This window comes from Nothoprocta perdicaria, unplaced genomic scaffold (assembly GCF_003342845.1).
Source record: "Nothoprocta perdicaria isolate Ctin4 unplaced genomic scaffold, notPer1 scaffold_296, whole genome shotgun sequence".
Lineage (NCBI taxonomy): Eukaryota > Metazoa > Chordata > Aves > Tinamiformes > Tinamidae > Nothoprocta > Nothoprocta perdicaria.
In genome coordinates this window covers 115,770-132,767 of record NW_020455528.1, presented here as the reverse complement: position 1 = coordinate 132,767, position 16,998 = coordinate 115,770, and the positions used below count along the sequence as shown (strand labels likewise).

At 44.7% G+C, this 16,998-nt stretch overlaps 1 protein-coding gene across 1 annotated transcript in view; it reads right to left on the bottom strand.

Moving 5' to 3' along the window:
• Positions 1-1,601: 1,601 nt before the first annotated feature.
• Positions 1,602-16,998, bottom strand: part of MCM9 (minichromosome maintenance 9 homologous recombination repair factor) — a gene marked incomplete at its 5' end in the record, with an annotated part of 38,022 nt that continues 22,625 nt past the window's right edge. The window contains 6 exons of the mRNA XM_026041846.1: positions 1,602-3,785; positions 6,044-6,189; positions 10,065-10,147; positions 11,631-11,834; positions 13,276-13,478; positions 15,557-15,731. Coding sequence (XP_025897631.1) covers positions 2,234-3,785; positions 6,044-6,189; positions 10,065-10,147; positions 11,631-11,834; positions 13,276-13,478; positions 15,557-15,731 — 2,363 coding nt within the window. The remainder of the gene's footprint in view (positions 3,786-6,043; positions 6,190-10,064; positions 10,148-11,630; positions 11,835-13,275; positions 13,479-15,556; positions 15,732-16,998) is intronic.

The following is a 16,998-nucleotide window of genomic DNA, read 5'->3' as shown; positions in this document are numbered from 1 at the left end:
TCGCTAGCAGGGAGGCTGCCCATCCGTGGGACACGGCATTCCAGCCCCACTGCTCCCTGCGCAGCCTCCCCGGCCCTTGGGCAGATCGGACAGTGCCGGAGCTGCAGGACAGAATAAACAGCACCTCCCTCTCAAGCATGGAGAAGACATGGGACCTTGGAGAATATAAAGGAYGTTTTGAGCATGAGTTTTACCTGAGTTTTGTGCCACTGTGACTACTGATCTGAAAGGAGTTCTCATTTGCCTGGCAGAGGGAGGAAAGTCAACCACATAAAGCTGTGCTTAGGGAAAGGCCTGCAGTTCCTGGGAGCAGCCCCTTGCACGAGTTTACAGAGTAAATTACACCAGATGAGGCTGCTGACTTCACAGGGAAGTGATGAGAAAAACAATACAYCTAGCATGAAAGGAGGACATTTTATCACTTTGCTCAGTTAAAACAAAATTTAAAAAAAAAAAAAAAGGAAAAAAGGATAGCAGTGCTTGACTATGGGGATCCAGTAGCAATTCCGCGTTTCACTGGCCAGCTAATGCCATCTGTCAAAAGATGAAGGTAGCGAGGAAGATTCCTGGTTGCAAATGGCACGGGCATGCAAAGGGCTCTATACAGCTGCCAGGACGGTGAAAAAAMCGTTTTCAGTTTGAAAAAACATTTTCAGTTGTCCTTTGAAAATTCAGCCGAGACGGCCATTCCGAATGCTGTTAACAGTCCCTTGTCTTGACCCATGCCCAGCTCTGTACAGAGACCACATCCCAYGGGAAATGCCCACCTTGAGGGTCGCGGGACCTCAAGCCACCTGGACCCTGTGCAGGGCTCAGGAATGGGAAGGAGGCCCCGGGAGGCAGTGGGAAAGCTCCACCTGGTCAGGCCATGGTTCCAGCAGGGGAGCTGGCCCCGGCACAGACACACAAGCCACCCAAGCCATGGGGACAGTAGCTTCTCACTGGCTTCTTCCCAAGCTCTTACCACAGGCATAACTGCTCCTCGTGAGTTCAGCATCTCACACTGAAGCTCTCTGACTCCAGTCATCCCACCCCTCGCCCCGATTTTGCACCAACTCACCTGCTTTCAAGGGTGCTGCTAAATTTAAACAAACTAGGAGAGATTCAGCCCTCCTCTGTGCTGGCCAGGCTCTCCAAGGACCTTCTGTGCCCGAGGCAACTGCTCCATTCTCCGTTTACCCCACAGGCAACAGCAAGCTGTGCTCCACAAGCAACGTACCCGGCAGGTCACTGAGGGAAATTCAAGGCTTACCATTATATATGTGAACATGTAATGCATTAGTGGATTAATTTCCCMTTGGAAAAATGAATGACAAAGGATGCAGCATGCCACACAAAAAAATAAATAACTGAAACACTAATCATAATTAAAATATTGCAGTCAACATTGTCTGAGTCAGAACCAAGCTACATTATGGGAGCTTTTCACAGTGCTGTTAGGTTTTCAGGGTAACTTTAATGTCAGTGCTTAATGCCTGCATTTAAGTTACCTTGGCTACTGAGGATTCCTGTTCAATCACCTGCATTTTGTTCTCTCTTTCTGCAGTGAAGAACTGTATTATAGAGTTGGGTTTTGAAAAGGATCAAAATACAGGCACAGATACCYGAACCAGTGTATTTAAAATCACAGACAGAATCAAAAAACAGAAGCAAAAAGCCCTAGATCCTCAACATCAACAGTGGGATGAGGAACACAGTTATAGGAAGTGCAGCAGGATTCTCATGATATTGATAATCAACCAGAACATGATGAAAAATCACAGGTTTGMTCACTGACAGAAAAGGCGTGCACAGAGAAGCAAACTATAATGACAGAGCTTTAGCGACACTGCTTTTCTGAAGCGGCGTGATCCCTCAGAAGGCCAAYTGGATCAGGCACAGTTCCTACTGCTACATGAAATCAAGGATAACAGTCTCTTACAGGTGCTCTTCGCAAGCTTCACCGAYCTCTGCATATGTGAACAAAACGCAGGAGCCTTCGGGTTACATCAGCGCAATCAAAACAGGCACCTCACATAAGCAGTTCRGGGAGTAATTCAGAAAACTAAAAATCACATTAGGCTTGCAGTATAAACAGTCCTTAGTTCATGTAAAGTACATGTTCGTTTATATAGAGGTCCCAGATAGATTCTTTTTTAAATGCTTTGTATACTCTTGATGCTGTTGATACAATGGACAGAAGGATAGAGATACAGAAAAAATGACGTGTAATGTAATTCAGAAAAAATACATGCTATGATCTTGGATGTTTCCTAACCTCTTCATCCCAATCAAAATCTAAGGTGGCATCATCTAGCTCCGCTATTGAGAAGAGGGGTTTCCGTGTGAGCGCGCTGGYGTCGCTGGCGTTTCCCAGGGCAAAGCTCTTCCTTTTGCCAGGATTGCTCACGTGCACCTTCAGCAAGGGGCTGTGGCTCCCCTTGCTGTTACTGCCACTCGCCGCTGCAGGGGCACTCTCTGATTTTGGCTCGGGGCGTGATGCGAAGGAGAACCGGCACAGTTTAGCCCACGTGCTGGGACCCACTTGCCCTGTGCTCGAGCCACCAACCTGCTCCGCTCCCTCCCTCTTCTCTTCAGTGGGTGGAAGTGACGCAGCACCAACACTGACACCCGAGTGTGTCRCTGCTCTTCCTCCCCTCTCTTTTGCTAGGGCCTCACTCTGCTGCTCCCCTTTCCCAGCATTACCAGGGGGCCCCTTTTCCAAATTATTTTCTCCTAAGCAAGTTGACTTTGTTTTGCATTTCTCGGAGGAGCCATSTTCTTCCACCAGATGCTCTCCTTGGAGCTGCTCTCCAGGCTTAACAGCTTCATTCTGTAAAAGCCTGAACTCCTTCTCAGAGGAATGACCAAGTTTTGTCCTTGGTCTGAAAGAAAATTTAGCTAGTTTAGCTGCTGGAGGTCCTTCACTGTCCATGACTGCTGGCTCACAGGAACCTACTACCTTTGCTTCCTTCACTGCTTGTTCTTTATTTCGTTTTCTCAGAGAAATTACTGCCTTCTTTGCTGTTACAGATTTGCTGTTCTTGTCCTCCTCTAACACAGGATCCACGTCACCTGAAAGATCTAGCAGACCAGATGCAGACAAGAGTGAAGGAAGTTCTGTGGCCTCGGGGTCCTGTGTGCTCGTGAAGAATCCACGTGATCTCTCTGTGTGCAGCCTCTGCCACCTCTTAGACACATGCTGCGTAACAACCGAGTCCTGCACMCTCGCCCGGGGAGACGCTGGGGATTCAGTACTTGCTTCTGCAGAAAAATATTCATGTTCTTCACTCCTTTTCCTGCTTATCTTGGGAACTTTGTCTTGTTCCGAAGGAGCAGGGAGATGCACAGTTGCTAGTGGTCCTCTCGTTCCACCCCCATTGCTTGGTATTGAGGCATTTCTTTCTCCTGAGCAGGATTTTTCCCTCAGGGGTTTTGAAGCCAAGTCACCTGGAGCTGTCTGGAGCACCGGAGACTCTTCCWGAAACGTTCCTTCTGCATCGTTGTTGTTCTCCTCCAAGCTGTCAAACCAGGCCAGGCTGCCATCACCCCCTTTCTTACTCTGCCTAAGCAGCTGGTCTGTGTTTCTGTCACTACCACATGCCGGGTTGCACAAGGGTTCTGCGTGGGTAGCCCCTCCACAGTTGCCTTTGGCCAAGGAAGACTGTGGCTTCTCTTGCTGGTCTGAAGGTCCTGCCTGACACACTTGCTCTGGCTCCCCAAACGCATCCTTGCTCAAGGATCTTGGAGTCCTGCAGAAACTTGTCTCTTCAGGCTGTTGCTGGCAGGAGTCTTCTTTCTGTAATCTACGGAATGAAAAATAAATCAATCAATAGTATTAGCATTTCATTTTTCCTTTTTTTTTTCCTTYTTCTRTTGTCATAGCAATACTTAATGTRCATGAATGCAGAAAAGCCACCAATTATTTAGGCTATGTCCTTGAATTATTGTCTTACATGAGACTTTCTATGAAAGCTGGTGTAGCAAATTCTGACCTCATTTTGATCTTTCAGCACCTTCTATAGCAAGAGGCAGAATTCAGTGTCCCCAGTAGGAGACAGGCACATGGACAGAGACAGCAATTACCTAAACTTCATTTCTGTGGGAAACCAAGCTAAAACCAGCATTGTATTAATGACAACCACTGCTAAAGTCCMACAGCTACTATATATTCTGTCAGCGTATCTCCTGGAGTAGAGAACCACACAGATTTACCATGAGCAGGGCCAACTCTCAGCAGAGTTGCCACCATGGAAAGCCTATTACCTGCAGGAGTGGCTGCTGGTGGGCTTCTCTCAAAACCACTACAGTGCCAGCATATGAAAACCCCCATGTAATAGACAGAAAGCATCCCAGGTCATCCACAAAACCCCCATGTAGCAGAGAAAAAGCCTCCCAGGTCACCCGCTGTCCGTTCCCATCAATATTCTTGGGGCTCTCCAGAACGATAAATGGATTAGTTCCCTTCTTTCTTGGTATGGGTTATATTCTGCCTACTGTCCCTAAAGATACCCTCTTCCAAAGGATAYTGCATTCTTCTGCGTTTGCTGAGTAGTGATTCTAGCCATGAGTGAAAAGCAGCATGTTTTCCCGCATCCCAGGAGCCTTCCAGCACACGGTGCCATGACTCACGTGCACTGCTTTGTTATGTGACAGAGAACACCTTGCATTKCCAGGTAGCTCCCAGGATCATTAGCATCCTTTCTTTCTAAGTTTGTTCAAACAGAAAACACGTAAATTTATGATGGATAGGAACGGTCAGACTCACTAAGAATGGCTGAAAGATCCATGCTTGTTTATGAAAATACTGAAAMTTCCTGTGGAATTTTTCAGGTTTATGAAAACCTGAAAACTAAGGTTTAAGAGGAAGGCCTGTGACAAGCCTAACACAGAACTGGTTGTTTTAAAGAGGACACTGAGTATTCTCTAAGCTGCTTGGGGAGGCAGAAGAAGAAATCAGCTTCATTTGCAGCACAGGGGCATACGRGCAAAACCTTTTGGAGTATTAGGATGGAGCAGTAACGGAAGGAATATCCAGTGGCCATGGGAAACCTCCTTCATTAGAGGGCCTTAGGAGCAGATAAGCAAGTCCCTGCCAAGAAGGTCAAGGACAGACCTGATCCGGTCTTTTCATTTGATCTTCCTCCCCACCCTACATTTCTATGATCCTTTAGGAACACACCTCTGCTTTAAAACTAGCTTTGGTCTGTCTGTTGGAGATACCTGACCTACATCTGCCTCTTTCGCCTCTCTGCTTATTTAGGATGTCCTTACTATGAATTATAAAACAGATCTAAAAGTATTTCAAGGAAAAAAAAAAGTATTTTCCCAGCGGCTGTCATTCCTTTAGCTTTAATAACATCAGTCTTTTATCTTCCTTTAACAATAAGAAAGAATCAGTTTCTTTAGGGCTTAATCTCATTTGAGGAAATAAATGTTATTTTTTTATCTTATTTCCTTCCAATCCTACTGCTCTTCTCTCAGTGTTAGCAAGTTAAAAGAAGTTTTCTATTAACAGAAATAGACTTCCCAAAGATTATAGGAGTGACCTGAAACTAGAGAAGAGTCAGTGAAAATTCCTGCATGTTAAAATGATAAATCACCCAGAAGAACAGAACTTTGATTCAAGCTTATATTTTCCATTAATGGAAAGGCAAGGACAATGATAAACCAGTGCAAAAGAAAGCTTAAAAATGTAAAGCAGATCTGCTCTATTTTACCATGCAAGGAATGAGAGGCGATATGAAATGATGTTCTCGGGTACCCMATCTGCCATTTCGGCCCTAATAAGCTCAGCTGAAACTTAACAGGCCACAGAAATGAGACCTGAGTTGGGAACTCAATAAAACATTCTTCAGTTGTTGGTAAATTCTATAACCCAGAGTGAAAAATGATCTTGTTATGCTCAGACTACCACTTCAAAACAATCTCCCTGCTTATTCCCGTCCTCTAAAGGATAAGCCCTTTCCCAGTATCAGATTCTATTTTTAGACTCTCTCCAGGTATTATTGTCAAATAACTCTTTTTCTCTGCTAAATGATTTTGCTGCTGTGCATCTCATTACCTGTCGAGTCTTTGCAGCTCCTTGTGCAGAAGGTCGGGCAGCTCCAGTTGCTCCAGGATGAGCTGGCACTGGACCCGGTACTGGGCCGTCGGGTTTTCCGGGAAGGACGTGTGCAGGGCATTGATGCCTCCGAGCAGGGCTCCTCCCTGCGCCGCCAGAAGGGACAGGGAGAAGGAAACTTGGTCATTCAGAATCAGATTAAACAGCAGAGAAAACTTATACAAAATGCACCCCGMGACATTTTAAAACTTGAGGTAGCCAATATTTACTGCATACTAGCTAAAGAGGCCCAGTAGCTCTGCTCACCTGGGCAAAATTGACCATACACAGAAAGCAGCTCCCTGATCAAACCTGCAGTTTGCTGCTACTTTTTGTAGGTTTATACAAAACACGGGATGTCCACCTAAGGCTTGAGAGCATCATTGAGAAACTAGGTATTAGAAGTAAGATTTCTGCCATGTGAGTACCTTCTATAACAAAAGCAGGGTGGACTGCTATAGTCTTTCATTAGCTTCTTCTAATTATTTAAATGGACCCACCTGAGTATTGGGGCTGTCAACACCAGGGAAATAGGCTGGCAAAAATATTTCTGGAATAACTCTAGCTATTCAGGAATACTTCCAGAGTGCCAGTGACTTTAATCTGGGACAGTTTCTCTGCCTCCTGTGAGAAATTTTGGAACAGAGTTTTTTTGTTTGGAACTGAGCACCTGCACATGACTTTTTTTTTCTTTTTTTTTTCTACAACAAATATTCTATAAATCTCTGTAGTTAATTGTTCTTTTGAGAAAACAAAACCCTTATTCTGCCACAGATTTTTAAAGATTCACAGATCTATAAAGCTCACTACAAATAATGAACAGGATGCACATCAAGGACCACGAGGAAGACCAAGGTGCAGTGACTCTCTAGGTCTGTGATGCTGTATGTGGAAATGTGTTTTTCTATTTTTAAAATTTCATATTAAAAAATCTCTCAATGAAAGAATATCATCCAGGTGGCTAAGCTTAGCCTTCTGAAACTCCTGAGTGCTAATACTGAGGCTGCCTGTGTAATCCCTCATGCAGCCCATTTAAATGATCCTTTTTTTTTCCCATGTGATCATGTCACTGAAGGATATGACAGAACCGTTCCACATCTTAAATGCATTAATCTGTAGTGATGGAAAGGGCTGTTGTAGGACCCCCCTGCCTTATCTCTTYTGGGAAGCAGCGAGTGCAGTTAATGAAGTGGGGGAGACTGCAGTTCAGTCTGGTCCCCTGTTAGGAGAGCYGGAGGGTGCCACGCAGAGTCACGTCTTATCCGTGACTCCGGGTGCTGGTTCCTGTGCTCCAGAGCAGGCCAGTCCAACAAAGGGTGTCCTGGGTGATACACCTGTAAATGGGAGCACGGGCCGTGGGGGTAACTGCAGGCAACAGGCGTCCAAGTGCCCCTACTCCAAATTGGGGTCCCGACGTCTCTCGTGAGGCTCCACGGGGAGGTACCACTGTCCAGGGGACAACTTCTCCTCGACGCAGTCTTGCATGTGGCAGCTGTAAGTCACCATGATAGGACACCACCATCCATCACTTCATCGGGACCACGTGCAGATGAATGAATGAAGGACACTTCTAATATGCCCGCACACAAGGGACAGACTCCAGAGAAGGCCCCAGCAACGTGTGACCCTTCTGTCGTCAGAAGAGCAGCTGAAGGGCACGTAGGGAGGAACACGCGCCAAGACCCTGACGTGGAAGAGCTGCTTCTGTGCTGAGCGCTGTGAGCCTGCGAGGGGAGGACCCAGCGCAAAACATACGGATCCTCTGCTGACCTTGAGGCATCTCGAGAATCCTGAAGGGGTTCCTTTACGCCTCGCTCTCCTTGATGTTTTAGTGCTTTATTTTAACACCACARTTAGTTTCATTTAAGTTAGCACAAAGGAAGAGTTAAAAGTGCATGAGGGGAGTAAACATGGGCGAARAAAAGCATAAAAGAAGGAATGGAAGGGGAATAAAACAAGGATGAAAATATGACCAGGAGAAGAAGGAAGACAACAACTGACAAGGAGAATGTGGGGCGAAGAAAAGATCAAGTGAAGCCTCAAGGAACCATAGGGGGAAAAAAAAAAAAAAGAGAGGAAATTCTAGTCAAATGGAGGCTTAAGAAAAAATAAAAATTTGGAGGCAGAGTATAAAATATGAGGGAGGCGTGTGCAGGGGGTTGCACTAGGTGATCTCCAGAGGTCCCTCCCAACCTGAAGGAGTCTGTGATTCTGATTCAGTGTCCAGTGCAGTGGGCAGTGATGATTCTACAACACTGCAACTAGGAGAGTTTTAAACAGAACCATCTCCTTCAAAAAGAAACCCTTTCTGGGAATAATTTATGTTTTGCAGCAGTTAAATATGCCTCAAGTTAAGCAAAGTTCAAATTTGCAGATTCTTAGCAAAGATGAAACACATTTGCCTCCTTGCTCGTAGAAGCGGACAGTGGAGTAAACCCGGTGCTTCTGCAGTCATAATTCATGCAGATTTCCCACTGACTTTTATTAGAGGGAAGCTCATCACACAAATTAGTGTCTTGAGTGGTAGTTCTCTACAAATACGAAAAAGTGACCTACAGTTAAAACAACTACCACTTTACATTTATTAATGTTTATGAGGCAMGGACACACAGAATATACATTCATTAGCTTCCACTGAGCTGTTATGAAAAAAAATCTAATATTTCAGGTATCTTATATCCAAAACCATACTGCTTTGAAACCAGTGTCCCATCAAATTCCAATCTGGCCTTAATTATAGTTAATTAACACTTCTGTAATGCCTTCTGCAGTTTCAGGGGGATATATTATGTGCTGTAGCTTCCCACTTCAACTCGGATGCAGTACTGTCATTGGAGAGCTTAACTCTCTCAAACAGCACAGGATGAACTGCAGCAGACAGCAAAATAATCTGTAATATTTCTGAGACAAACTCCATTGACAACACTGGAGCAGATTACCAGTGCCACATACTGCAATTAGTGTCTCATTTGTTGAAAGAAAAAGGCAGTTCCTGTGGCCTCTGTGTGAGCYGAAGCTTTGCATGTCTACCCTGGGGAGCTCCGTCTCAGAGAGGAGAGCAGACTCTGCTCCTGCAAAGTCCTTGAGGTGCTTCAGCCTAACAGGAACTAAATGAAATTGCTTTAATATGAATACATTCAGGAAATAACGTTGTGCATCATTCAGTGGAGTACACAATCTCTGAAAGAGCCACAGCCAAATACTTCAGAAGTGCTAAAAATCTCCTGCAGAAAACTTTGGATAACCTGCTTATGGTAATTTTTCTACTTTGAAGCATAAAGATTTATCTCCCTTAAAAGCATTCTACCTGAAGTTCAGTGCCTATATGATGTTCAACCTTTCTATAAAAAAAAGAGAATATACCAAAGTCAATTCTATTGATTCATTCTAAGCATGTTGCTCTTTTGTTATCATCAGTGTTTTCAACTTCTAAAGTTCAAAAGTAAAATTAGCCTTCTAAAAGTTCTGAGAGTTTCAGGATCACTATCAATATAATTTAAAAKGATCTAATGGCAAAATAAAGTGTAGCACTTTGCAACTATTCTGAAACTTTCTCAAAAAAAAAAATTTGGTTCCCTCATATCTGATTAATAAGGGACAAGGTAATATCATGGGAGAAAAATCCGTTAGAGGCTATTAGACCCAGAGGCTATTAGACCCAATGGCCACATAGACACAGTTTCTGGGTCAGAAAGTCTTTAAAATGCAACAAAAACCTGAGAACACACCAAGWCTTCAGCTGGAACAAAAAGTGCTGTAAAAATACAGGTGCCCATCCTTTATCTACTRCCTACCTAGATTTGTTGGCATAATCAATATTTAAGGATTTTAATCAAGACGGACTAAAAACACCTCCTTGAAGTCTCTGACAGCTTAATTTCCTGAAATCACCTTCCAAGAGGTGAAGGGAGCTGGCACRGAGCCGCAGGATGACCCGGGTCCCTTAGCCCGGCTCGGCAGCAGTTCCTGCAGGAAGCCTTACCTGCATGGAAGATTCCATCACCGACACCACGGTCACGGCATCCTCCAAAGTCACCGTATCCCTGAACATCAGCCGGGCGTGAGCTGGCAGAAATAAACAGGCCATGAAAACACGCACTACCACAGGCAAAAAGTCTCTTTTCTTTCTTTTTGTACTAGAAAGGACAGGATGTTTCTTCGGATTTCTTCAGCTTGTCAGCCGCTTTTGCGTGGGACTAATTTAAACACTAATATAATTCTCTTGACTTTAGTGTCAGTTTTCCACAGGAACTGGAAGGCCTAGTTTTACTAATCAAGTATGTAATGTGAGTTCTGGATTATAGTTACAATGACAGCTTGACAGGGCTTGAATAAAGATACTCAAAGTGCAAGAGTTGCAAAGTGTGAAGTGTTGGATAGGGCACTAAGGAGCATTACATAAAGTACACCTACCTACATAGGTAGATGTAACCACAGTAAGTCAAAAATTAAGTCTATTTTTCATCATAAGTCAGAAAAGATTTGATTTTCATTAATTGGTTTGTGTCAAAAATTCAGTACTATTTAAACACATTTTTCTCTAGAAAATTTTTGTCTAACTTCCCTCTCCTAAGGCCCCAAGATAAAACTGCTGTTTGTAAATGGCTACCATGCTAATAATTTACCACATGAGGCTATCTAAATTGACTGTAAGAACATACAAGAAAAAGAACATCTTCTTTTACCAAAAGAGAAAGGCAGCTTAATTAGTGCCTTTTATATAATATTTGAAAAAAACAAAATGCTGCTGGAAACTGCAATCATGTAAACACACATGAATGGAAGAAGCTTTAGCATATGAATACCAAGTGCATCTCTACGGAGGTATGAAATGCCTTTTATCAAAATAAGCTCCTCCCCAAAATGGAGACCAAAACATAATCATCTGCTGCAGAAAGTGCTACATTGCTGATTGGTGTAAAAAGCATAAAGACTATTTGTAATTTGTTACATATAATTGCAGTTTGTTCTTTTAAATTCTCAGTGAAAATACCTGATATTTGTGTGATTCTGTGACATGTCATCTTAAAAGACACAACCATGCTAAGATATTGTACCATAGAGACTAGATTAAGAGTAAAGGAAACAAAAATATGTTATTTTTGAAATTATATTAATTCTAGGATGGAATCAAATACTTAACCCCTTTACTCAGGCAGAATAGGATGGGAACCCTGGAATCAGATGGAGTAAAACAAATCCCAAGATTTTTTTTAACAAAGACACGTAACTTATGAGACTTTTTCCTCAAATCTAATTTCTTCCCGTGGCTTTAGTTTGTATCATGGGTGTAAGAACTTCAGAATTAAAACTGATGTTGATCATGCAAAAACGACACCCTTTCCCCCAACTCCAACCCTCAGCCTCCTTCAATAGAGGAAACACCACCAAGTTTCACCTTCCCCATCTCTGCAGCTGCGACGCTGCTCTAGCTCATAAGATCCGAGCTCTAGCCCATGTGATCTGAGCTCTAGTCCATCTGTCCCAAGCTCTAGTCCATCTGTCCCAAGCTTTAGCCCATCTGATCCAAGCTCTAGCGAGATGTCACCTTCGGCGAGGCGCACGAGGCTCTCCAGCAGGCGCACGGTGGTGCGGGCGGCGCTGCGGCCGCCGCTCTGCCGCTGCCGCTGGTAGTAGCGCACCAGGACCGCGTGGCTCTCCTCACACAGCTTCGGCTGCAGGCTCTTTATGAGGCAGAAGTAGGTTTTCATCTTCTCCATGCTCCACAGCTTCTCTGATTTGCTTGGGAAACCTGCAGGGCGACTTCCCTACTCAGTAATTTTATTACAATCACAGACATGAAGCTTTTGCCTGACAGTTCCTGTTAAACAGGCAAATATAAAAAGGTGCTTTACTCTATTTTGGGGCTGCACTAGGTTGTCTGCACCTCAGTCCTCAGGGACTTGAGTGAAATCCTGTCTAGTTCTGGGCTSCCCAGGACAAGAGGGATGTGGAGCTGCTGGAGAGAGTCCAGCGCAGGGCTACCAGGATGATCAGGGGCCTGGAACATCTGCCMTATGAGCAAAGGCTGAGRGAGCTGGGYCTGTTCAGCCTGGAGAAGAGRAGGCTGAGGGGGGACCTGATCAGYGTSTATAAATACCTCAAGGGAGGCAGTGAGGAGGAGGGGKCGRCCTCTTTTCAGTGGTGGACAGYGATAGGACTAGAGGAAACGGCCACAAGCTGAGGCACCAAAAGTTCCACAGGAACTTAAGGAAACAYTTCTTRACAGTGAGGGTGACAGAGCCCTGGMACAGGCTGCCCAGGGAGGTTGTGGAGTCTCCTTCTCTGGAGAGCTTCAAAACCCSCTTGGACGCAGCCCTGTGCCACGTGCTGTAGGTGACCCTGTGTGAGCACGGGGGTTGGACTAGATGACCGCTGAAGTCCCTTCCAACCTCAACCATTCTGTGATTCCGTGATTCTGTGAAATCCCAGTGTGAAATCTTACACGCCATCCAWATCCTCGCAGCAAAGCCTGGGGTAAAGGCCCCAGTAACTTCAGTAGAGCTGCTGTCAGATTCACCGCTGGGAAGTTCTCTGAGATGTGAAATATCACATCATACACATGTACCTCCTCTAACTGCTTTACCTACACTGTAGGAGACAATAGCTACCTGCCATATTCTGAGCTTTATCTCATTCCTTTTGCAGGCAAACATTTCTGGAAGGGAGGAGGCAAGCTGAAGTTCTCCCTAAGTGCTTCTTCTCTCATGGGGAACAGCGTCCCATTGCTTAAAGGCCTGGAGAAGGGGTTGGTTACAACCAAACTGAGCTGCTTGCCCTGTTTCCAGAGCACACACCTCCACATACGGAGGGCTACTTCTCAAGCCCTGCATCACATATGGCTCATATGTTTTGATCTGCCTAAATTAGCTAAGTTCCCATTACTGGTGTGTGAAGCTGTATTGAGTAGGATCTGCCCATTAAGCAACACAAAGGCAAGATGGAAACCATTCACTTACTGACCCCTCTGGGCTGAAACCTGCTGCCTGTGATCAGGGAATACAGGTGGTTGCGTGTTCACACCTCACCCCTGCTAATTTGTTAGCAAGCTCTACCCCATTCCTACTGGGAGGACAAGCAACTACCACAGTGAACAGGTAAACACTGATTAGGGTGAAAGACTGCAATGAACTAAACTCTAAGTGGGCAAAATTTGAAACTATATGTATATAAATTTAGAAGATCAGTCTTACCTTTATTTTCCAAGATGAAGGAAGAAATGATGCGGTCCCATTCTTCATTCTTTGTATCTARCAGTACTAAGACCAGGTCAAACCTGCTCAGCAGAGGGCTGCCAAGGGCTATGTTGACCGAGACAGATTCATTAGGGTCATAGTGTCCTTTGGGATTTGTTGCAGCCAATATAGTTGTCCTTGTATTAAGCTTGCACACCAAGCTAGAGAAAAGCATTACAGACATTACAGCTGAATTAAATTGGGTATAGGTTATTCTTTTGAAGCATAACCACAATGATCCCTTTTTTTGTGCTTTAGAGAGCTCAACTGGTCTTGAAAGACAATACAGAGCTAACAACACATACACTTATTATACATAYACACACATGGGAAGTATTTCTCAGTTGAGGAATAGCAACTAGATAGAAAAACTATGATCAAGACACCAAAAGTAACAAAATAGGTAATATATCCATGAGTAGTCTCTCTCTATATATACAGCTAAGTCTTCAGCTGTTGCAAAACCAACACAGCATTTCAGAAATAAATGTTATTTTGCTGATTTATATAGCATAAAAATATTTTTTTTATGATGGAAAGTAATAGGTTAACTTAATTCACATCTTAAGAAAATAAATTGTGGTATATATGTATGTTTTACTAATTTGCCTAAGCATGTTATGAACAACATAACTATGATGGCAGCTGTATCAACTATTTTTAAGGGAAACAGTTATTTTCCTCTTTTAGTTAAGCTATCTTGATATGTGTTTTTAGATGTGGGGAGATTTTTTTTTTTTAAAGATGTAGGAAAATATTTTTGTTTTAGGAGTCCTTCCCGTTAGGGCGGCAGGAAGCGTGGACTCCAGCTTTGGATTGGCACTGGGCTGTTTGTAGTCACCTCCACAGTAGCTGTTGCCTCAAGCCCAGAGCTCTTGTGCAGTTGTGAGCAAGGACCACAGGTTTTCTGCTACAGACTAGACSTACAACAAGACTCCCACAGAGCCAGCTGCAGGTCTGTCCCAAAAGAGACAACTGCCGAAATTCCATGATGCCTCGATGGAACTGCTCACATGGAGTGTACGGAAGTACTTTATGTAGTATATTTGTAGAAATATTTTATGTATTCAAACTGTCAGTTACTTGTATTTTACTCTTCTGKTTTTTTTTCCCTTTCATTTCAAATTCTTGAGGCTACAGATTTTGGCACTGACAGCACACAGTCACTTCCCAGAAGTTGCCAGAATAGAAGGAAAATCTTAATAGGCTGCACAGAGGGTATGTGATGCTTAGGTAAACTCAGGCAAAACTCAGGACCATTTTTAACATAGAGTACAATATGGCTAAAATTCTTGATACAGCTTAGGGAAAGGATCTGCAGCAGATCTGTTTTACAGGTACCAGCAGAATATTCAATAATTCCTGAATATTTTCAAGGAGAAAGAGGTAGGTAAGAAGGAAGGAGGAGTAGAAAAAAACAAAATAATCCCCCAAATGGCATAAAACCTCAGGGGACGAAGAGAGAGATTCAATGGAGGTTGTCAAAATAAAAAATGRCATGACCAGGAAGAGCCAAAAACTTGTGATCTGGGTAAGAACAGGAAGGAAGGCAACAAGGTGGAACATGAAAAAGGTAATACTTTGGAGCAGCTGGTATTCAGTAACACTAGTCACCAAAGGATTTGGTGCATTTGATCAGGAAAAAAAAAAAATACAGCTAAAAGACCAAACTGGCAGAAAAGAAAAAAATGCAGATTTGAATACGGGCATTGGTTTGAAAAGGTTTCAGCAAGAAGCTGAAAAATTGAGTTTAYATCCATGGCACACCCAGCAGATAAAACTGCATGGCCTGGAAGTCTCCTGGTCTTCTTTCACTGCCACTCYGTGTTTCTCAGCTCTGGGCAAACAGAAGCCCTTGCTTCTGAGCTCCAACACAAATGTCACCGAGTTCCTCATTTCACTTAYGACTATTAGGACAACTCCCATTAAAAGACAAGCTAAAAACCCACAGTCTTTATACATGGGAAGATGCCTTTCCCTGCAGCGGTAGACTGAACACAAAACAGCACAGAGGCCAGGTATTTACTCTGGTCGTGAGCAGTCCCTGGCCCATTGCACTGCCCTTTGAAACCCTGGCTCTCCTAGTTTGAGAGTACCACCAAGAACCAAACCACACAGCCCAGCACACAAAGCTGCTGCATTTAATCCACGTGGGCAGCACCTCTCCGGCCTCCTTGATCTGTGAACGCAGGAGAAACGCCCTATGCCATTTTGTCCCATGGAGTGCGGTGCCTCTTACCCTGCCTTGGCCACGCTGATGGTCTGTTGCTCCATGGCCTCGTGGATGCTGGTGCGGTCGTGCTCCTTGATGCTGTTGAACTCATCGATGCAGCAAAGGCCGCCGTCCGCCAGCACGAGCGCTCCCGCCTCCAGGTTCCACTCGCCCATGTCCTTCACAGCGGTCACGGTGAGGCCTGGGGGGGCACACGCGGCTCACAGGGAGCTCGGGGCGCCCCGCAGGCGGGATGCAACCCGCTGCTTGCTGCAGCCTGCACCGCTGACCCCGCTCCGCGCTGCCTGCCCGTCACGCGCCTTAGYGCGTCCGCAAACACGCACCAGTGACCGCCGTCTGTGACGGCTGTGACCAGTGACGGCTGGCTCTGTTAGGCGGGACTGAAATGCCATGGTGGTGAAATTGCAAATGGGTGCACGTGGCGCCTCCTGCCCATCACCTGCGAAAGCAGGCAAAGATTCCCGAGTTGCACAATGAAGCCTGGAAAAATAAACTATTTCACGAAGCTGACAGAGATGCTCACTCTTTACTAAGGCAGTGGGGTCTCCTTTTGAGATCTGAGCAGGTACCTATAAACCCGCGCGCTGGGACACAACACAGGCCAGGAAAACCTCCTGTCATGTGTTCTGGTTACAGATCCACACACTCTACACCTCTCTAGCAAAAACTGAAATAGAGCAATAAATAAGAGTAAAGAAGTAATCTAGCAATACAGTGATATTTCTGTGATACCGTCCTGGCACRGTTCTGAATTGCAGGCTAAGGGCCAGGCCTCTCGCTAGGCCCTTAAACTGGGGTTGCAGCTGGGGCTGTAGCTAAACCCACGGGAACGGCCGCTCGTTATGAAATACGGGCAGCTCCTTTCCAAGTCCGAATTCCCTATTTCCCAGCCTTTTCTCTATCTTTAGCCCTTCTTTGTCACTCGGCAGTGTTCAGCTCAAAATATCCTCGTAGCTGACAAGCTGCAACCAGCCTAAAGTCCCCTGGGCTGCGAGCGCAAAACCAACCACAGGATCCTCCCATGGGAGCTTCATCATGGGAATCTGGAGAGAGGCTCCTGCCTTCTCACCACTGTGTTGATGACCACAGCGGCTGTTCACTCCCRAACGGACAAGAATTTATTGGAAGTATATCACATGTATTTAAGATATGATGTATGTTAGCTGGTTAAGAAGAACCTCTTTTATTGTGCCCCATTTTTCCTGCTTTCCTAGAGGCTGTAGCCCAGGACTAATCAACGACACAACCGCATGGGCAGTTGATTAGACAGTGGAATGGTGGAAACCCAAGTGATCACTAGTTTTCTGTCAGACGCGAGGAGGAAAAACTAAAAAAGCAAAAAGCATATAGCGAGCAGTAGGTGGGGCAGGCAGGCGTGCCGACGACGCCATTTCTCTGTCAGTACAAAAAAGAAAAAGAAGAAAAAAATAAATAAAACGTTTAAAAGC